At 47.8% G+C, this 22056-nt stretch overlaps 1 protein-coding gene across 1 annotated transcript; it reads left to right on the forward strand.

Moving 5' to 3' along the window:
* The first annotated feature begins 959 nt into the window (after positions 1-959).
* On the forward strand, positions 960-21188 carry tbc1d8 (TBC1 domain family member 8). Its single transcript, XM_088646245.1, has 20 exons — positions 960-1412; positions 4947-5057; positions 5541-5659; positions 6102-6330; positions 6876-7116; positions 7500-7707; positions 9026-9223; positions 10146-10304; positions 10982-11132; positions 11821-12035; positions 13184-13301; positions 13950-14235; positions 14894-15023; positions 15176-15274; positions 15753-15821; positions 16712-16958; positions 17572-17637; positions 18277-18363; positions 18714-18814; positions 19173-21188. The coding sequence occupies exons 1-20, from the start codon at positions 1286-1288 to the stop codon at positions 19584-19586; spliced, it is 3375 nt and encodes a 1124-aa protein (XP_088502371.1). The 5' UTR covers positions 960-1285; the 3' UTR covers positions 19587-21188.
* Positions 21189-22056: the final 868 nt, after the last annotated feature.

Below are 22056 nucleotides of genomic sequence, written 5' to 3' on the forward strand. Positions count from 1 at the left end.
TCTGTTGCTCGTGTACAGTATAACACATAACAACATGTAACATTTCTAACACATCACAAAACATTTTGCTCTCAAGGGGGCTGTTAAGAGTCAAAACTGTGTTTATTCTTGACAATTGCGTTGAGAGCCTTAATGGATAGTGGAACACAGGAATGTTTGTATCTGTTTGACTTACATTGGGGAACCCTGAAATGTTTGCCAGGAAGAAGGGCAAAGAGGGTTCAGCTCTTTGGGATGCTCTCTCCGTGTTCATGTGGGTTTCCTCCCACAGTCCAAAGACATGCTGGTAGGTTACTATGCTTCTAGGGAAACTGGCCCTGGTGTGAGTGCGTGTGTTTATCTGTGCCTGCCCTGTGTCAGACTAGTGTCCCACCCTGGGGCGTATCCTGCCCGGCGTCTCGTGCTCGGATAAAGAGGTTGGAGAGTGAACAGAGGGTGAAACGCCTCTTCTCCGGAGAACGCCCTCTGCGCCACTGGGATGACCTGGAGCTGGACTGGCCAGCGGCGCAGCCCGGTCCTGGAATGGGCTGGAGATGAATGAAGGTTTCGCAGGGGCCGTCCAGTGGATGTGGTGCTGCGCCTGCTGCCCTCCCTGGGGGCTCATTCTGATGTGGGGACAGCCCAGCAGGGCAAAGCCCGACCTCATGCTGCTTGAGTAATTGCACCTATGTCCTGACGTGTGCACCCTTCTTGCCAGACAGGATGACTTGTGACATGTGGGGCCCAGACACCAGCGAACAGATCGGGGAGCCCAGGCTGTGCCAGAGGAGAAGGAGCACAATCCCACCAGTGTGAAGCTGGTGTCACACAGATGTACAACTTGCACTGACTCCAAAGGTGTCCACATACCACTGACCCCCCCCTCCTGCTCCTCGCCGCTTTTCGTCTCCCGGCGCTACTGGAGAAACAAAAGGCTACTGTCGTTTCTAGTTTCTCGCTTTCCCTCCCCCCCGTCGTCGTCGGAAAATCCCGGACCCGCATTTCCCGAAACCGCCGCCAACCGTGCGGAGGCGCCGGGATCCGACTTCCTCCGTGCTCGCCGGAATTGTGGGATAGGTGGGGCCAACGCGGAAATCAGACGCGTGTGTTTACATGCAGGGCAGTGCAGAGCTGGCCCGCTCCGTGCACGGCGGGGCGCAGGGGGTCAGGCATGGGCGGCACGGCGAGCCCTTCTCGTCTGTAGCATCGGATCGGACAGCGGCGCCCTTTTAAAACTCCGTTGTTCCTTCTGTATGGTTGCCGTCGTCGTCGTCGTCGTTGTTGTTGCTGTTGCTGCTGCTGGAGAATGTGGCTGAATCCCGAGGAAGTTCTGCTGAAAAACGCTCTGAAGCTGTGGGTGACACAGAAGTCCAACACGTATTTCCTTCTGCAGCGCAGGAGGGGGCACGGAGATGGCGGGGGCAAATTAACAGGTAGAGGAGAAGCGCCCGTGTGCTTTCAGGACGGGGGTAGAGCTGACCGACTGGGGAGGAGAGTGTCTTCAGTTTGACATGCAGGAGCGCCTGAGGTGGTCTTGGGAATAGAGTTCAAGACCCTGTCCCACCCCCCACCCGCAACACACCTCTAAAGAATAATCAGCAGAAATGAAGAAATCTCATGTCTGCATGTAGATGCTGTACTGTATGTATATTGGTTAGGCTACGTTAGTATAGCTATTGAGTTAGACATCTCCTTTATATATAGACTACATTGTAGTGCGTTAGAAGATGTATTTTTTTTTAACTGTGTGAAAAGGTGCCAGTTTTTGTTCTTTGCTGGTAATGAACTCCCGTTTTGAAATTGCGCAGGGAAGCACACCCAGAGTTGAAGCACGCGTAGTAAATTTAATAAGCAAAAAAAAAGTTATGAATAAAATTATATTTTTTTTAAATGTTTGTATCGGCAGGTGAAGACCTGCGATGTCTTTGCCGCTGCTTGTAATGAGTTCTTCTATAGTTATAAACGAACAGGCTTCAATTTGGATTGTCAAGTTTTTCCTCTATAGATAGTATTAATGTTCTTACAACATTTTTTAAAATAAAACAACTGCAATTGTGATAGCGGACTGTAACGTTATAGATAAGCCTGAATAAGGACAGTATAAATCCACATAGTTATTGTTGGCTTTATGTAGTTTTAGTTATTGTAAAGAAAGTCATTTGTTACACAAAGCTTTTATCAGGAAGTTCAACTCTATTTTGTGTGCAAGAGCAGCACGTTTATGATCGCAGCTTTTAAATACAGCGTTAGTGCAACATTGTGAAATTTGTTTAGACATTTTTTAGGATGAAGCAATTGTCAGAAGTTTCAAATCCAATGTGAAAAAGCAGAATCTGAGCTGGCAGTCGGTAAAAAAAAATACATTGCTCAAGTGTACAGTTTATATTAACTCCTTGAGAAGCGTCTTACTGTTAGATGAAGTCTGTCAAAAAGGTGGGACGAGGATTACAGCTAGATACAAAGTCGACAAAAGTGAAAATATATTGTCTGTACTCAGAAAATGCTGATTGTTTTTATCTTGCTAAAATCATGTCTGCTAAGAAGGTGAAATGTACTGAATTTTGACAGCCGTCTTCCTAAACAACAAACAGTTTACAAATTCCACTGGTGTAATTGTGAAAATATTGCTTGGATGTTATTATTAGTTTTTCTCCATGTAATTGCAAGAAGCTCAAAGCTCTGGAGAACTTATAAACTGACTGAGGGAAAGGGTGTCTAGGTTTTGATTTGATTACATGGTCAAAATGTAAGGGAAGAAAAATTTACTTTCCATGACAGCAGTGAGTTCATTCTGAATGGAAAGGAAACTGTAGCACAGTCTATAAAGGGTACATGCAAAAACGACAAAAGCAAACAGTAAAAAGAGCAGTGGGCAGCCGAGACCTTCATGCCTTACATGTGTTCAAAAGACCACATTCAGGTTCAGGCTGATGAGCAGAGGAGCATGTTGAGAAGCAGCGTTTTGGGAGTTTTTCATAGGCGTGATTCAGAGTTCGAGGGCTTGGGCAGCCTTCCGAAAATGAGCTCCCTCCAGTGTGGTGCAGTTGTCTAGATCTCCATCTCCCTCACGCCCCTGTTGGGGTGTGCTACTCCAGAAGAAGGGCCTGGAGCAGGCAGGGTGAGGAGTCTCGAGGGCAGGCTGGCAGTCGCTGAAGGGCTGTCTTGCGTCTGTTTTTTATCTACAAGATGAAATATCCGATTACTCTCTCAGTACGATACGCATGTTTCTTTTGTTTTGCTTCTCGGAGCAGGGCGATTGCAGAAGACAGCACGCGTCTAGGCCCAGGAGGTTAGGGGGGTTTGGAAACTGCTGTGCGATTCTCTTTCTATATGAATAACCCTGTACATCTTCCTCTTCCTTCACCACTGAGTTCTAAACCCAGGCATGGCCTGGTTTCACATCAGCTTGGTGAGAGCGGGTGAGATTAAAATCATGTGCGATCACGCAGTGAAAACACAGCACCCTTGAGGTCAATGATCACATACCTAGTGTTATAGTTATTTTAGTAACAGCGTGTGTTCTTTGAGATAACAAAAATAAAGCACACAAGCTATGTGATTTCAGGAAATGTCTTATTAGTAACGTATTTATGGTACAGTATTCTTTTCAACGCCAATGCTATCAATGCAGCCATTGAGTGAGAAAAGATCCAGAGAATGATTTATTTGCATTTCAGATAAAGCAGTATATATATATAGAAAGAAGATGGGGAAAATGCATTTTTTAAATCTATAATACTGATTTTTGTAGGTGTATTTTAAGTTATGTCTCTGAACGTACAACAGTACCCTAATCTTTTAAACTGCAGTACACAAAACATACTGTCCTGAGCAGAGTCTAGACTCTGACATTTTGTCATTCTCATTTCCCCTGGTAGGCTGAGCTAGACATAGATGTTTACCATCTTGTGTATACAGACTGCCTTTGTTTTTACTGAGAGGAATTAAAGGCAACAAATGTTATTGGTTCCAGTACTTATCTGTTGGAATTTTAATGCCTCTCAGTATGTACTTTTTCTAACATTGTCGTAATTAGAACTGTGTGTATTCCAAGAAGGACATAATTTCTTAACTGTCACAAAAGAATTAAAGACCCGGTGTATTCCATCAAGCAATGCAATGCTATTTTTAAGAGCTTCTTTGGGGAAAAAAAGAAAAAAAGATCTTACAAAATGAGATATATTTTATACCCAATGTCAGATATTTTAAGGACAAAACAAACACCCCTGACCCACTGATAAGGCTTATCTTCTGGCTGGCTTTGATAGACCAAGAGACTGTGCTTCAAGAATTGACCTATGAAGCCACCCATTGTGGTTGAAGAATAAAAAGTGACCTATGAACCCAATCACAGTTGGAGTAAATATAGTACTGAACACATGACACTAATTCCTAATTACTGCTGAAAGGAACTACTGTAAAGATGTGAAACAGCGTCATTGTTTCCCAGCGTCTGCTGTTGATTTCATTTCCCAGTTTGTACAAACCCTCCCTGTGGCCCTCTGTCGAAGCAGAGGGAGAGCAGATGGTGTGAGGAGCTGCACTAAAAGCAGTGTGACTCACTTCACTGTTTCTGCTAGCGTAACCCAGCCAGCAGCCAATAAGAGAATACCTGAGCCCTTGGCTCCAGCAGTTGTATTGGCAGCTGTCAAAGAAGGGCCAAACAGGTACTGAGTGCGAGCAAGCCGTTAGTACTGCGTGTTTGGAGGTAAATGTGTTTGCTTGCCTCGTGTGTGGCCTCGGATGAGCACGCCACAAGAACGACAGAAATGCATTCCCGTGGTAGTGCAGAGTGGGTGAAGGATATCGGTTGTTTTTTTTATGGCGGGTGGTTGGTTGTTTGTTGAGTGTTCGTGGACTGAGGTTCCTGTCCCGCTGTGCGGCTGGGGCTCACTGCGGCTGGGCGGTCACTGTGCCGCGGAGTCCTAGTGTTTCGCTCTCCTGTCCTCTCTCTCTCTCCCTCCCAGGCATGCTAGTGGGGGCGCTGGACACGGTGCTGGACTCCAACGCCCGCGTCGCCCCCTTCCGCATCCTGCTGCAGGTCCCAGGGTCACAGGTCAGCTGGGCCATCGCCAGCGGTAAGCTCATCCCCTGTTTCCGGCTCCACCGCTCAGCCTCTGGAGAGACGCGAACCTCGGTTTTCTCGCGAGTCCGTTTTGGAAACCGTGAGAGTAAAGTTCACCTTTTGAACCTTAAACATGCAGAAACCACCCAATACTCATTTAATTAGGGTCGCATCCAAGACATTGGCAGAACTTTGACAGCAGTCATTGTCTAAGACCTACATCTTCCGCTCTGTCCTTCTTTTCTCCTTCATCCTATTTCTTTGTCGCTTTCCCTCTCTCCCTCTCTGAGCCGAAGAAGGCTCCAGAGCCGAAACGTTGCTTCTTTTCTTAACCTTTCAGCACAGAATGAACCTTTACCTGCTCTTCTATATCTTCTAAATTATTTATATATATATTTCTATAGAAATGTCAATTCGCTCCTGTTAAAGTTTTTGTCAGATTCCTGGACAGACTGATGTCCCCCTGACGTTTCTGACCCGTTTCTTGTGTTGAAAGGGGCCACAGCAGAGGAGGTGAACCGTCACTGGGAGTGGCTGGTCCTGAACCTCTCGCACAGCCTGTCTGTCTTTGAGAACAAGGAGGACGTTGCCAGTTTCGTCAAGGGCAAAGTGAAGGTAGGGGAAGGGCACGGTCTGCCAGGAAGGGCGTGGGCCAGCCTTGTCCTTGGGAGAGTCCAGAACGGGCAGGACGGCCGGGCTTGGGTTTAGCCAGGGAGCTGCCAGCTGATGCCGGGAATCTTTTGCGAGGCTGGGCAGTTCCACTGAACTGAGTGAAAGGAAGATTTTCTAGGTTTACCACAGAATACACTCAGGCTCAGGGTGTTTTTTATAGGTGTGCGTTCAGAAAAAAAAAACCCTTACTCTCTGTCTGTTATGGGAGTGCCAAAACGTTCATCATGGACAGTGATGGATCCTTCCTCTTCTTCTGCTTTTCTCGTATCGAGTAGATTATAACCGCGCTGCAGGCACTGCGCCCATCGCAGGCTTTAACTGCAGCACAGACAGACAGACAGACAGGCACACCCTCCCGTCCTGAGCCCCTGCCCCTCTCCCCCAGGGCCTGATCGCCGAGGAGGTGCGGAGCAGGCAGGCCGCCCAGGAGGAAGACCCGGAGCGGTTCCGAGAGGCCTCGCTGAAGTTCGAGATGCGCTTCGGCCTGCCCAGCTCGGAGAAGCTGGTCCACTGCTACTCCTGCTGCTGCTGGAAGGGGCGGGTCCCCCGGCAGGGCTGGCTGTACCTCAGCATCAACCACCTGGCCTTCTACTCCTTCCTGCTGGGCAAGGAAGGTGCGCCCCCCCCCCCCCGTCAGCTCGCGGAAAACTGGCTTGGCCAATGTTGCGATGCCGCCGGGCCTCAACCGCAGACGATTTCTTCCCGTTAACATCCCGCTCGACATCACCGTGCTGCTTTTGTTGACGTGGCGCGAGCTGAGAAGAGCTGCCAACTGTCCTTTCGAAGATACTGAAATAATAGTTGACGGAGAGATGTAGTTCTTCATCCATCCGTTGTCCGAAAACTCTTTATTCCTGATGCGGGTCAGGCTCCAGCACGCCAGGACTGCATCCCATTGCAGGTCCCGCAATTTAGAGGCTCCGGGACATAGGCACAAGGATTATTAAGACTCCCCGGCTAAACTGGCCAGGATGCCTCCGAGAGGTAGAAACTGTAGCACCTGGGATAAAACCCACATGAACAGAACATTTGAACCGTCCAGAACTGAGCCCACTGCCCAAGCGCTGTGAGGCAGCAGGGCTCGCTGCCAAGATATGTGGTCATTTTTGTTTTTTCACTATATAATGCATGCATTCGTCTGTGTCCTCCCCCGATGCAGTGAAGATGGTCATCCCCTGGGCAGACGTGACTAAACTAGAGAGAGCCACTAGCAGTTTCATGACGGACACTGTCCGGGTGACGACGAGGAGCCGGCAGAGAGACTTCTCCATGTTCCTGAACCTCGAGGAGGCCTTCCAGATGATGGTGCAGCTGGCTGACATCACCCTGCGCAGGCTGCTGGACAACGAGGTCTTCGAGCTGGACCAGGCCCTGCAGCAGCCCGCTCACATCACCAAGAGGTCAGCCCGCACGCCTCGCGCGGCGTAGAGACGAGCTTCCCGGGACTGGGCCCCTGCACGAATGGGCACAACCCGCAGGGATCACGGGGGGGCCCAACCTGTTCCAGACAAAACGAGCGGGTCCGTAATCTCCTTGAGAGAAAATCCCTGGAGATGAGTAGCGGATAGAAACATCTTAGCCTCTTGTCTTACCAAGAAACTGAACTGGTATAACTTAATCCCGTATAGCCGGGAAAGTGAACTGAATCTGTTGGTTAACAGTGTTCGGGAGCTGAAGGATGTCTTGGGATCAGTTTACAGGGAGTCTTGACAGCTGTGCTCTTGTCGCGTGAAACCGCTCCGTGTTAAAGAGCGGCTGTCCCCGCGCGGGTGTGTTGGAGCAGGGTCCTGGAGGAGCACGCCCAGAAGGAGTACTTCCTGGCGCTGTTCCGGCTGCCGCGGCGGGAGAGGCTGCACGAGGCGGCGGAGTGCTCCGTCTGGACGCCCTACAGCCGCCGCCACACCGCCGGCACGCTCCACGCATCCGACAGCTACGTCTGCTTCTCTGGCCGGGAGGAGGGCAGCTGCACCTTGCTCATCCCCCTCGCGGAGGTACCCAGCCGGCGGGTTTCACCGGCCGCCTTCGGTCCATCCAGCTAGGGGTCCCGGAGAAGCCGGAGCCGGAGTCTGGGGGCAGGAAACACCCCAGACAGGACGCCAGTCCGTCACAAAGCACACGCGCTCGGACACAGACACGCACACACTCGCAGCAGGGCCGGTTTCCCCAGGAGCCGGTTAACCTACGAGCATGTTTTTGGACTGTGGGAGGAAACCGGAGCCCTGGGGGAAACCCAAACAGGGGGAGGAAATCCAAACTCCGTGCAGACAGCACCCCAGGAGTTGAACACCTGGCCCCAGCGCTGCGAGGCAGCAATTCTAACAACTGGGCTACTGGCCTTAAAATATTCATAGTACACTTGGTGAATTATAAGCAAATTGATCCAAAACACATTGGTTCCTTGTGTTTATGAGCTGCTACAGGGTAACTAATATGAGCTGCTTGATTAAGCCTTTTCAGGACAAGGGCTGGTAACTTCTGCTTTAGCAATTTGTGAATAAGTGTTTCATAGCATGGCAGGCCTTAATGCGAATTTAGTATCACCAGGTACTTTCATTTATCCCGACCGCCCTCAGTTTGACACAAAGCGCACAGTGATTTCTGTGATCTGGTGCTCGAAGCTGTGTTCTGAGGCAGGAGGCGCTAGGGAACACCTCAGGCTTTTTTAACCTTCATTAATTCTCCCTCTTCTTTTTCTGTGAAACAACAGTTTCTTGGTAAACGCCCTAGGTAGAGAGTTGAAGAGCAATGGTGCAGATTTCGGCACTGTTCCCATGCTGTGTTCTTTGTTGTGAAGCTGTAGCAGATTGAATGTCAGTGCTTATTGAAAGGCTTCAGAAATTTGAGAGGCAAGGCTCTGGAAAATGGTGTGCTTACAATGTACAACAGCTTGTTAGACAAGCTCCACTGTCTCGGAATTGAATAAGTTCCATAATTTTACACAAACTCTTTGTTGGCAAAATTATGGAGTGTTTTAGGTGTGTGTTTTTTTTTTAGCTGCAATTTTACTTCATGAACTTCCCAGTTAGAATTGCACTTCTTCACAGTGCAATCACGTGCCTCTAAGCCACAAGTTTCTCTGAGGTTTCAGAATATGTTCCTAGTTTTGGGTAGTTCATTTTCTTACGATATTAAAAGATTTAATGCATTACACATATGGAGATGCAAGTGAGGGTGAAATTTTAATATTAAGGTGAGAGTCCTTTGCTGGTATGGGAAATAATCAGTGTAGGTTGCACTGTGTAAAGTCTTTTGAAAACGGGCCATAATGTCATACTGTGTGCAAAGCCTGCCTTTTGCCTGTTCATTCAGGTGGTCACTATAGAGAAGGCGGAAAGCACCAGCCTCCTGCCCAACCCCATCATCATCAGCATCAGGAGCAAGAAAGCGTTCCAGTTCATCGAGGTCAGGGAGCGGGACGAGCTGGTGGAGAGCATGACGAAACGGCTGAGGAGTGTTCAGTGGAGACGAGGGGTGTTCCGCAACAAAGAGAACCACAGGAAGACCCAGGTGAAGCACGGGCTTTTAAGGACGCAAAGCGAAATGCGATGTCTGTTTCTGCGTGTGCGCTTTCCCCTGGTGCAAAAAGAACAATTAAACAGGATAATTGTAGGCCCTAAACACTACTCTATAGGAACTGGGGTTCCTTCAATTTATCTTCATCATCTGTTTAAGAGGGTAATTGATTCATGGTTCTGTGTATTTATACTGCGCATTTTCATCCCCCCCGAAGAGCAGAGCCCACCTGGGTGGCAGCTGGCAGCCCTGAAGGGCCTGCACAGCAGATCAGGCAGAGAAGCGAGAAATCGCTTACCTGGTTGAGTTAAGGAGCTTAATTTAGCCAAGATGCTAAGAGTTAACAACCCTCATTTAATTATCAGTGCTTTGGGATCTTTAATGCATAGTCAGGTCCTTGGTTTAACATCTAATTTGAATGATGATACTTCACACAGCATGGTGTCATCTATTGCCATACTGTTTTTTGGAAAGGGAAGAGTACTACCTTCTAGTCCATCTGTAGCATTTACAGTCCTGACCAGTTTAAATTAGAGATCTCCCATCCAAGCACTGACCAGACATAGCTTTGACCAGCCTGACTCTTAACTTCCAAGATCGGATGAGATACAGGCGACAGGACGGTAACTGTTCCATCTACACAGAAGACTGACCCACTCGTATCTCAGGTTCTTTCATCCTGAGAAAACACAGTGTTAAAATTAAATTGAATTTTGTGGGTTTTAAAGATGTATGGCCATGATATGAGACAAACAAGTCAATTTCTGAATCCATCCATGTGTCTTTCTACTTGAATTGAGATTAAACAGTCACTTTTCAGCAGAGGAAAATGAGGTACCCATTCTTAATATGAGGGCTCAATGTTTATGGCTGCACCTGTAAGTGGAAATAAAATTGCTTTTGTTTTTTTTTCCAGATCACTCCTGCGCTTTACTACACATTCTGCTACGATAAAATGTATTCAGACTGCGAAAACGCTGAGCCGTCCAAAAAACAGAGCAAACCTCTATTGAGCACAGAAGCCTTAATGTCAGCTTTCCATCACAAACTGCCTGAGCCTTCAAACAGCACATCTGTGAGTGCAAAGTGCTTGAATAATTGCTTTTAAAATTGGGCATATAAAGATTTCATCTGCATGTTTAGGTAATGTGGTTGTTTGCGGAGGCATTTAAGGGTGTAGCTAATGACCAAGTGACAGATGGTACATTCCTCTTCCCGTTTTGGCTGAGCGCACATCAGACAAGGTAGCTGCGAAACAGCAAGCAGTTTACATCCGAGCCTCATGTAAGAGTTGCTGCTTTTAGTCCTCCCATGTGTCACTGACCTCCAGGGGCACTTTGTGCTTGGAATGGTCTCCCCTTTAACAATTCGTAATAACTTTGTAAGTATAGGCAGTAGAGGAACAAATAATAGGTTTATTCCATGCTGAAACGAGAAGAAAAAAAACGCAACCTTTCGGCCGTGGAGCCTTCTTCAGGTGTCATAGTAGAGGCGTAGATGATAGAGGCCCGGTTCAATTTAACCCAAAAGAATCCCTTTTCGGAACTTGAATAATAAATTGGAACCACGGTTCACATGATTCAGCCGAGCCTAATGTTTTCAATGTGATACTGATCCCCTCAAGCCATCTCCCAGAAGAGACCTACGACTCTGAGAGAACCTTTCTTGCTCGAAATCCCCGAAGGGGTGTCAGCCCTGATTGCTAGCCCGGTGTCGGCATTATTGTAAAGGCTGTTCCCTGCTGTACTCTAGACGATGGAGCAGGCGAAGGAGAGACTGTGGCAGGACCACTTCTCAGAATATGGTAGGGGCGTCTACATGTTCCGGACGGAGAAGATCCAGAAGCTGGTTGCCATGGGGATCCCAGAGTCGATGCGCGGGGAGCTCTGGCTGACGTTTTCAGGTGCGTTACGTGTTTGGGCTGCTGTGGGGGTCTGTCGTTCGGATTTCAAGTGCAGTGCAGGTTCTCTCGCGCCCCGACTTCCTTTCCTCATGAGAACGCGCCTCCGGGGAAGCGTGAGCGATGCGCTCTTGGGTGTTGGAGTCCGTCCTCCCTACAGCGGCTGTTTGCCTCGGACCTTTTCTCTCCTCAACCGCTCAGCCTCGCGCGCAGAGCTTAGCAGCCCCCCCTCTGACTGTCTTTATTGGACGTAATTAAGGAAATATTCCCGTTCTGTTCATGTTTCTGGGGATGGGCCAACATGGCAGCGTTTTGAACCGAAACACGTTTGTTGTTTGGATCTGTCTTGTGTGTTTTTAACTTTGATGGTTAGTTTCACTGCACTATTGCGACTATTTTGTGTACCAAAGTCTTCATGGGTCTTACCCTTTTGGAGTTGGCACACCATGACTTCAACATGGACTTCAGCTTGAAGGACTAAACCCAGAGGCTAAAATTGTGTACTTGTGTACTTCTAAAAGTTTTACAAATAATCTTGTTCTACTCTTGCGATCGCACTGTGCGGCACGCAATGCCTCCTGTAATCCTACAAAACCACAGTATAACCGCAAATCCGGTTGCTTCGAAAGCTGCCTGGAATGTTTCCGGTTCTTGTGCCGTCGGGAAGTTAACGCCTCTGGAATTCCCTCAGACGCTGCCTCCGACCTCGCCTCCCACCCCGGCTACTACGCCGCCCTGGTGGAGGAGTCCATGGGCCGGTGCAGCCTGGTGACGGAGGAGATCGAGAGGGACCTGCACCGCTCCCTGCCGGAGCACCCAGCTTTCCAGAACGACACCGGCATCGCCGCCCTGCGGAGAGTGCTCACCGCCTACGCCCACAGGAACCCAAAGATCGGTTACTGTCAGGTACAGTAGGAGCCCCCCTCCTGCGCCAGGGAGCTGGGACCAGTGGACAGCCCCTCCGTACCACCAAGAATTCCTCCCTGTTTTGAAACCGCTGCCCTTTTCTTGAGTTTCCCTACCATGGAGGGACAGAAGTGCTGTCGCCCTCCACAACACATCACATCTGGCCATACAGATCAAAGCGAAGAGCAGACTTCTCCGGGCACCACGCACCCAGGACGCTGGCCGAACACTTCCTCTTCCTCTTCCTCTCGTGTTTTATTCCTTTTTCCCCTCCCTGTCCACTAGTCGCTGATGCTCAGGAAGTAACTTCCCTCTGGGAAGCTGTGCTCTTAAAGTGAAGGGAAATTCCTTACTTCATCTCAGAAAGAAAACTTTGTCTAAGCCGTGAGACAGTTGTAATAGTTTTTCTCTCAGCGTCGTGGAGTTCCCCTCTTTAAGTGCTGGAGTTAACGGTAAATTTCTCTCCAGGCAAGAGAAGGATTGTAATTGAATTGCTTTGCTTCTGACAAAAATGTATGCCTGACTGATGTATAAAGAAATATCAGTGCATGAATAATGTGACGCTGGGGGCATGTGTCCACATAAAAGGACAGTTTTTATTAAATATACTCCACCTTTCCGTTTGTACTCCAGAGCTATAAATAATGAGTGAAGTACACAAGGCTACACTCTCAAATTCCAGCTTTATTAAAGAAAATGATAGTAAAACAAAGAGCTCAGAATGTACAGTACCAAATAATGCTGTTTGCTGTAATGGAGATTCACACAATCAGCCAAACCTTTCAGGATGTTCCTTCCTTAAATAAACTCAGGACACAGATTCCCGACACTTCCATAAAAACACTAGCAACTGGTTCGTCACTCCTGTAACGAGCTTTTAAAAGCAGGATACATGCATGTTCATGTAGCATCATGAAATGCACATCTTTAAAAAAAACCCCAACAGCCTCGAAGGTTCTCGTAAGGTTGCTACCTTATCAAAGGTGGTTGGAGTTTCCGCATTATATTCCACTTTTATGGCTGTCTGGCATTCACTCATTTTGCCCGGGGATGTCTGATGTCACGTGTGTCGCTGTGGAGGTAGTCTGGGTTTTGATCAGTTTCCAGCTGTTCAGGTTTAACCCCTTGTGTCCCTGTGCCTCCCGCAGTCCATGAATATCCTAGCCTCCGTGCTGCTGCTCTACTCCAAAGAGGAGGAGGCCTTCTGGCTGCTGGTGGCCGTGTGTGAGAGGATGCTGCCAGATTACTTCAACCACAGAGTCATCGGTATGTTCCCGCCGTCGCCCTGTAGGGGCCCGACAGCGTGCGACAGGAGAGCGAGCCTCCCTCTGGCCAGAAGAGCGCCGCGTGTGGCTGGGCTGCGGCTAGCGAGGCCTCACCGGCCTGTCAGCGGCGCCTGCTCCTGGCCGGAGAGCCTCAGGAATGTCCTGGACAGTGAACCAGTACATCACAGTCTTGCGTTCCAAGAAGTTACTTGTAAATGCCTTGCAGCTTCGGATTGACCTTATCCTGTTGGCTAATTCGTTGCTCTAAATACTCCCCCGTGTTTTTTCTTTTCGATAAAAAGAAAGCAGTGCTGCTAACCCTGATGTAAGGCGTTCTCTCATTTTTACCGGTTAAGAAAAGACGGCGACTCAGTGCTGAAGACCTTAACCTGCTCCAAGCCTGTTTAACCCCCATGTGCAGCATGGCTTTCTGTATAACACCATTATCTTCTTTTCTGTCCAGTTTTCTGGAAATAATGCCGTGTACGTTTTTATGGGTGAATAATGCGTGCCTTCCTTGCAGAGTGTACTCACTCGTGTGTGTCCGTGTGTGTGCGAGCCTATACAGCACAGGGTGCTCCTGGTGTAGCTCAGTCCGTCCTCCTGCCAGCCCACTCTTACCCCTCCCCCATGTGCCCTGTGCTTGCAGGAGCCCAGGTAGACCAGTCTGTGTTTGAGGAGTTGATCAGGGAGCGTCTCCCGGCGCTAGCTGAGCACATCCCTGACCTGGCCCCACTCTCCTCCGTCTCCCTCTCCTGGTTCCTCACCCTCTTCCTCAGCATCATGCCCTTCGAGAGCGCGGTCAATGTGGTGGACTGCTTCTTCTTTGATGGCATTAAAGCCGTCTTCCAGCTGGGACTGGCGGTGCTGGACGCCACGGCCGCATCTCTCTGCAACAGCACCGACGACGGGCAGGTTTTGATGATTCTGACCAGGTACGGCGTCTCCACGTCAAGTCTCGCGAGACCTCCGCAGCTTCCGTCTCCTGGGGGGAACTGCTATGGGAGTGATCTGTCCGCGCCTGTGTGCAGATGAGGGCTCCAGTCACAGTCGTGTCCCGCCGGTGGAGTGGGGAGATGGTCAGGAGCTGGAACCTGTCTCCAGTAGAACGTGAGGTTGTTCCTGAGAAAACCGTGGGAGATGCAAAGAAATAATTGGCCTTCCGCCGTGGAAAGCGCATGCCCCTTAAGCACTCAAAGAAAGTTTTAGTTGTTTTGTTATGCATACCAGTGTCAAGTACTAATTGCAGTAAAAAAGTAGAGTCTGTATTTCACACAATCTTCATTTGTTTCTGAATTCCCTGAAATCCATTATTCCTCTATGTTTTATGTGTGTATTAGAAGAGCACGTGACTAATAATGTCAAAACGATTAACGATATTGTGAATTTTCAACTGACTGAAAACAACATGACCTAACAGTGTTTAAGGGCTATCCTGCTGGGTCTTTTTTTTTTCTTCTTTCCCCGAGAGGCATTAATAATGCAAACAATGCTAATTCTGTATGCTGTACATGGACGTGTAACAGTATAGAACAATGTATATAGTTCGGCAAATAAAAGCAGTGCTGAGCTTCAGCCTCTCCCTCCTTCCAGTTTTCTAGATCATGTCAGGAATGAAGAAAGTTCCTGGCCCTCGGTGAGGAACCAGGCCTCCTGTGAAGGATCCGACAGAGACTCCACTGAAGACACGCAGATCGTCGACCTGGTGCGCGACTCCCATGAGGTCAGCACTGTCAACTCTTACTACCGGGGACAAGAGAGCAGGGGGCTCACTCTCCGCTCGGGAGACCATAGATCCCCCCCGAAAAGAAAAACCTCCTTCCTGCGATGCCTAACCGCGTTTTGGTGTGGCCTGTGTTTCCCCCGCGGCTGTAGAAATTCGGGGACCTGACCGTGAGGCAGATCGAGCAGCTGCGCCGCAGACACAGGGTGCAGGTGCTGCAGGCCCACGAGGACACCACCAAGGAGAACGTGGTGAGGGAGCCGGGCTGGGCACGCCAGACAGCCCCCCGCCGACCACCGAGCAATCCCGCTCCGTGGCGCCCATCCCCCAGCCTCGTTCAGGAAGCACCGGCAGCCGCTGACTGACGATGATCCGCGGTTACTTGTCCTCTTTATGTTGGCACACGTTGGCGATCTTAATCCAACTCAAACGCCAGACACCAAGCTTATTTGTTGTTATGAAATCTCAACCTATGAGCTCAGTAGTTCCTCCCACGAAACACTACTCCTCGATAATCAACACACGCACTGTATGTGCTCACTATTTAAAGAGTAAATAACAGATACGGCTTTCCTGGGGTAGGCTTCGGCTCCACCGCGACCTTGAATTGAATGAAGCAGTTAGAAAATGGGTGTGTAGGTAACACATATTGATGTCGCATGGCCGTCAATTGTAAATAATTCAAAATGACAATGAAGTAATGAGAGATGCTTTTTGTCTACCTGACAGCTCAGAGTTGTGACACAGCGTGTTTCACTCTCAGCAGAGGAGTTGGGAGATGTGTACGACCTGTTTAAGGTAAGATAAATTATTCAGTTCATAACAGAATTAGAAGGTACTTTTGTCCATCAAAACCGGGCATTTTCTACAAAAAGATTTCCTAGAACAGTTCTTGTCCTGTTTCTCATCTGAGAATAATGTCTTGACATTTTTAAACTCGTTGTCTTCTGTAAACATGCAGTGTTTCTGGATTAGAAACATGTCTAAATCATTATAACGGGTGACACATAGTAGAAATGCTGACACAGGCTCCGAATTTGAATTTCAGGTCAGGCTGTTTGTTTTCCCCGTGACAGTGCGGCAGATTTTCAGAGGAAATACAATTTTGTTTTGCAGTGGCTGCAGGTGCCTTTAGGTGATAATAATAAATAATAATACATTTTATTTTATGTAACCCCTTTAAAAGTGTCTTATCAAGGTGCTTAACAGTAAGTAAAGAAGAGACAGCAGAATGACATTGTTATGCTAAGGATTTGGAATACAGTAGGAAAAGCAAAGGGGCAGATACAGAACCATTTCAATAAAAGGAGAAGGTTTTGGGTCTTGATTCGAAAGTGCTCAGGTAAGGTGACTCTCTGATGCCCTTGGGGAGAGAGTTCCAGAGCTGTGGGGCAGAACAGGAGAAGGCCCTGTCGCCCCTAGAGTGTAGACGGGCTTGGGGGACAGACCAGTCGGAGGAGTGAAGGCTGCGAGGTGGGGAGCCGGACGACGGTAAGTCGAACAGGTGCCGAGGCGCCAAGGCATGTCGAGATTTGTAGGCGAGCATTATTTACATAGCGGTGGTAGTGTGGTAGTATGGACGTTTAGCACGGAAGGGTCTTTGCGTCCCTAGCTGCGCTGTACGGAATGACACGGTCCGCTCCGCTGGGACTGGAGTGCCCACGCTGCCTCTCGTGTTTGCGTTCCAGGCGCAGCACTTCATCAGCTGCTACTGGGGGGGGCCGGGGCCGGGGCCGGGCCTGCAGCGCCACGACCCCAGCCGGCAGTACGCCGAGCAGTACCGGGTGGACCGGCCGCAGTTCAAGAGCCTGTACCAGCTGCTCTCGCCCTGGCCGTGCGGGCTGCACACTGACACCGTGGCTCACCGCACCTTCGCCCTGCTGGACGGCGACGGGGACGCGCTCATCAACTTCGGGCAGTTCGCCGGCTGGCTGGGTGAGCAGCGAACCGCTCCCGGGTCTCATCCGGTCGGAAAGAAGCCTCAGTCGCCAGCTGGGCGGCTCGTTTCATACGAGTGGAGCAAACACGCGCGGAAGCTTGTTTAGATTTAGCTTTCTTTCGGTTGTGCGGAATCTTTGTGAATTACCGGTCCTGCAGTGCAGGTCAAGCAGTCTCCTAACAGAGCTTGACGTGGACATAGAGAGAATGTTGTACTTGAAAATCTTCTTTGTTCTGGCACAGTCTGGAAAACAGTATGAGCCCCATTCAACTGAGCACTGACAGACTGAAATTTGAAATAAAGTAAAGTAAATTTAGTAAAAAAAAATTTCTCTCCTTGCAACTATTAGTTTGTTTATCATTACATTTAAATCCGTAATAAGCCATTTTAAAATGAAGCCCGGAGCTTGGAACATAGATATTTCACAGGAAAACGGAACAAAACCAAGAGCTGTCTCTGTAATCTGTTACATTCATGTAATTGATAAAAATATTTTGTCTTCTGAAAAAGGGAGATAGGTTGAAAGATAATAAAAACATCTACTTCATTTGCAGAATTAAGTCCTGTCAACATGTCAAATTGCAAAAATACTTTTGGTGTCTCTGACAGATACGGTCTACTGTGAGGAACTGAATGAAAAAATCCGGCTGTTGTACCGACTGCACATCCCTCCTGGTAAGACCACACTGCTTGTGGAGAACGCATCGAAGCACGAGTCCCCTCTCTCTGAAACGGTCTGGACAGTTAAAACAGTCTAATATGCAAATGTGGTAACGGGGGTATTTGGACAGTGGCTAGTAGGGGAAAATGGTGTGACATTTTTGCATACCAGCACTAATAATTGGAGTTCTTTAATGAACGTTTGGGAGGGATGACGACAACCATGTTGCTGTCACCCCAGCTGTCTTAATTTGTAATTATTCCTGGTGTCATTTCCTGAAAGCGATAAATCCCATTTTTGCATTGCCCATCTCCCCCTGTGCAGCTGCCCCCTGGTCACTCCTCAGCCCGTCCTGTGGCCAGGGGGCTGTCCCTCCGCCAAGCAGCTTAGGCCACATCTCACAGGCCCAAAAGACTCAAGTAACATCCTCAAACACATCCAGTTCCTGGGTTCGGTTATGGACACTGAATTTTATACTGCTCTGGAAATTAAGAAGGTTAAGAGGTTTTGTTGCTCATATTTCAGTGGTGGTTTATTATGGGGTCTTTCTGGGGGATTGGGAGCCTCATTTGCATTGTCCTCTTTTTAAATTAGTCTATTCTTATAATTGCATCATATTTTAACATTGACTGTTGTTTGTCCATTTGGTGCAGCTCTCACAGAGAATGAAGACGAACCCTCCCCACTGAAGACCCCATTGTTGTCTACCACAAGGCCCTTGTACGTTGAACTTCCTAATGGTAAGTGTCGCATTTCTCCTGCTTCCTGTCGCTGTGAGTAAACTCGGGGCTTTACACCCGACTCAGAATCCCGACAATGTTGCAGATGCCAAATGTTAAACTTTGCATGAATAACGCAGTCGCAGTAGTGTCTTCCTTAGCTCTGGCCAATGAAGGAGGAAGTAGAGCCACAGAGATCTTTAAACAGAAACGATGCAGTAGGCACTTAACCCTTTGAAGAGAAAATGAACTGGAGGTGGCTTTGGCGAATTTACATTTTAGATCTATTGCACAGTTTTGTTTTCCCCTTTGATTGTGTTATTGACCGTGACAACGATGACGCTTTGTGCTTGCATGTGCTGTACTCAAAGGGGAAATGAAGGACTATCAAGCGCAGCTGAAGCAGATGCTTAAGGATCTCGCCAAAGAAAAGGAAAAGGTGACGGAGAAACCCCTGCCAATGATGAACCAGGTGTGACAATCTTCGAATTAGACACAGACGGCAGAACGCCGTGGTCCAGAGCGCGGGATATTGCTGCAGATTCATCTGTTGAATTACACTTTTTTTTTTAGATAATTCCATCTGTCAGAGCAAAACGAGTTTTCTTCTGTGTTACATGAATACTTCTGGGTTATTTTCTCTGCTTTACAAATGTCACCGTGATGTAAAAAATCAGGTAATGGTGAGGAGCTTGCAAATAACCACCTTAAGAAACGTCCGTGAACTTGTAGTCCGACTCAAGGTGCTTGACAAACTGTAATCGTAATATTGTGACTGTCACCTCCAGCGTAACGCCAACGGTTTCTCACGTGTGTGTTTTTGTTTCCAGAGGGAGTTCATTCAGTTCTGCAAGACCCTGTACAGCATGTTCCAGGGAGAGCCCAATGAGAACGAGCTGTTCCAAGCCATCGCCACGGTGACGAGCCTGGTGCTGCAGATAGGAGAGGCCGGCCAGAGGGGCCGCACCTCGGAGACCGCGGAGGAGCGAGAGGCCGTGGGCAGCGCGCAGACACCCGAGGGGCCCCCGGAAGACCCCGTCCGCGTGGACGGTGAGAAGACCGCCCTGGCGCAGGCGGAGGGGGGGTGGAGTGTGACGTTCGAGCAGATCCTGGCCTCCCTGCTCACAGAGCAGTCGATCTTCAACTTCTTCGAGAAGCCGCTGGATCTCAAGGCCAAGATCGGCAGTGCGAGACTGAACCAGTACCACGAAAGAATCCATCTCCTGACGATCCAGGAGCCGTGAACTCGATCTCCGCCCTGCTTCGTCTCCGGCTCTGATGAGGTGTGGTTCACGTTTTCTTTTATAACCCTCCTGCCCTTCAGCTGAAGGTGTCTACCGACGCCACACGGCAACAACCTTGATACAAAAGCTGGTCACTGAAAACCGATTCTGTTGACAGAAATGACACGTTTTCAAAGAGCAGGTGCGTGGCTTTACCAAGTTTTAATGAAAATAAGCATAAGCAAAGATGAAAACTGAAACTAAGGCTGCATCACAGGATTGTTCAGTCTTGTTTATGTGCTGTTTCCACTTTAATGTCGCTAATGGTCCCTGACTGGCACATTTAAAAATACCCAGTAGTTTTATCCATAGAAAGAAGTGGCTTTTACAGAAAGCTACTTATGAAAATGTGTAAAAAAAAACAGTTAGCCCACAACCATCTGCCAGGTTTTGACATTTTGTTTTACAAACCATTTTAGCTATAATTAGAAAATGCTAGGGATTAATAATAAATGAAGAAACAGGATTTTTACAATCCTACAAACTGTAGCACCGCTGGTGGCTTGTGTCTTTGGGAGGTTGCAGGTTCAATGCCCAACCAAGCTCATCAGCATTCGTTGACCATTGAAGGCAGGCAGGAAGAAGATAACTCTGGGCTAGGCCCAGCTGCCTTAACGAAGGCTTGAAAACAGCTTTTTTGTGTGTTCAATCAGAAATTCCCTTCACCTAAAAAGTGTTTAGGTTTAATTCTGGTCTCCCAGTTTGGAATTTGCCATTGTGGAGTTGTTGAATTCTGATTTGAACCTCAATCTGCTGCTTAAAATGTAAAGGCTGTGAAGACAATCCTGAGTTTGGATAATGCTCAGATCTTTACTCACATTCTTGTGGGAAGTGGAACTTAAGTAGACCATTTAAATAGATTTCTCTTTTTTACTATAATCCCAGAAAAAATGAGAAGAGATTCCCTGATTAAGCTTTCTGATGCACCCGAATGAAGTCAGCAGTTATTTAATGTTTCTTCAGTTCTTGAAAGAGGAGAAAAAGGCATCTGTAAAATCAACAGTGCAAAATAATTCAAGTTTCTCATTTTGTTTGTGATTGAGAATGTAAATCAATAGTTCTTAAAGAACTCAATTTAAACGTGATCAGATCTGTAGACCAGTATTAAATGAATATGAGCCTGTTTGAAGAATAGTTAGCTGTTGTCAGGAATATTTTTGGGTTCTGATTGGAAGCAGGTATAACTTTGAACTCGTAAGGCTAGACTTACAGCTGCGTCCGGGGACCTGAGAGAAAGCAGAACCTACCCCTGACTTCAGGAACGGAAGCTCCAGGTGTGCCTCATCCTGACATTCCCCAAGAACTTCATTCCAAGAAACGGAATGTGAAGCCATTCGATCAGGATGTGAAAGACTTTGAAAGGCATTACCTGCCAGACAATGCCTGAGTATTGCCATGAGTGGCAAGAATCTCTGCACTCCTTTCCAGTTCAGGCCAGCTTCACTTGTAAGTTAACTGTAAGTTTGCGGTTTGTAATTTTTTATTTTTACTTCCTGATTTTACTTTCAAAACGGTAACGTGCAAGAGTTCTTCGTCAATCAATAAAAGTAACAAAACATGGTATTCTGTGATTTTTTTTTTTAAAGACGAAGCGGTTCTTGCTGTGAGCTGCGTTTAGAATTGGGAGTTTGGGATATTTGAAGATCTGGTCTATTTTTTTTTCCCTTTACCCGAACTAATCAAGTTCCATAAAATAGTAACAGACCGAAGTGATACTTCTGCAAAGTGTGATAAAATAGAAATAAAATGTTGCATAGTTTGCTGCATTTCGATAAATGCTTGAAGAAAGCTGCTGTGTGTATTTAAGCCTATTGTACAACTGGGTCTGTGATAAAATTTGTGTAGAATGAAAGATCTCATGTCTGCATTTTGCACTCTGTATCAAAGTGTGTAGTGGGAAAAAAAAGAACATTTAGAGGTGTGCATGTTCCCATCTGTACAGCCACCGTTCTAGTCAATAGGTGCAGAGCTTTACAGGTTTCTATGGCAGTGCACTGCTCCAGTGGTCAGTGAAAGGGGAGGGAAAGCTGCTCTGAGAATGTTACTGACACAAGCAGCCCATCCAGGTACCTTCACGATCGCAGCAGTAACACCACATCGCCAACCAGACCTAGTCAGCTGTGGGAAAACACCAGGTGGACCCGAAATGAGCAGGACTACTGCTGGAACACTAGAGACGCAGAGGACTGAGCTGCAAGAACTCTCAGGTGTCTCTTACGAAGTCTCAGCTTCAACAGCTTAGTTTATGCGGTGGGAATGTCCCAATACACTGCCACAGGTATTGTGAATTCTTGTTCTAATTTGGAGATGGTACTGCACATCTGTGGGGAAAACTCACAGATTAGCCAAGACCCGTATTCAAGTCATAACTTGAAATATTTACTGATTGTTTCACCACACCAATTTACATGGTAACAGTGGACAAACTTAG

Source organism: Lepisosteus platostomus, chromosome 2, assembly GCF_059453375.1.
Source record: "Lepisosteus platostomus isolate fLepPlt1 chromosome 2, fLepPlt1.hap1, whole genome shotgun sequence".
NCBI lineage: Eukaryota > Metazoa > Chordata > Actinopteri > Semionotiformes > Lepisosteidae > Lepisosteus > Lepisosteus platostomus.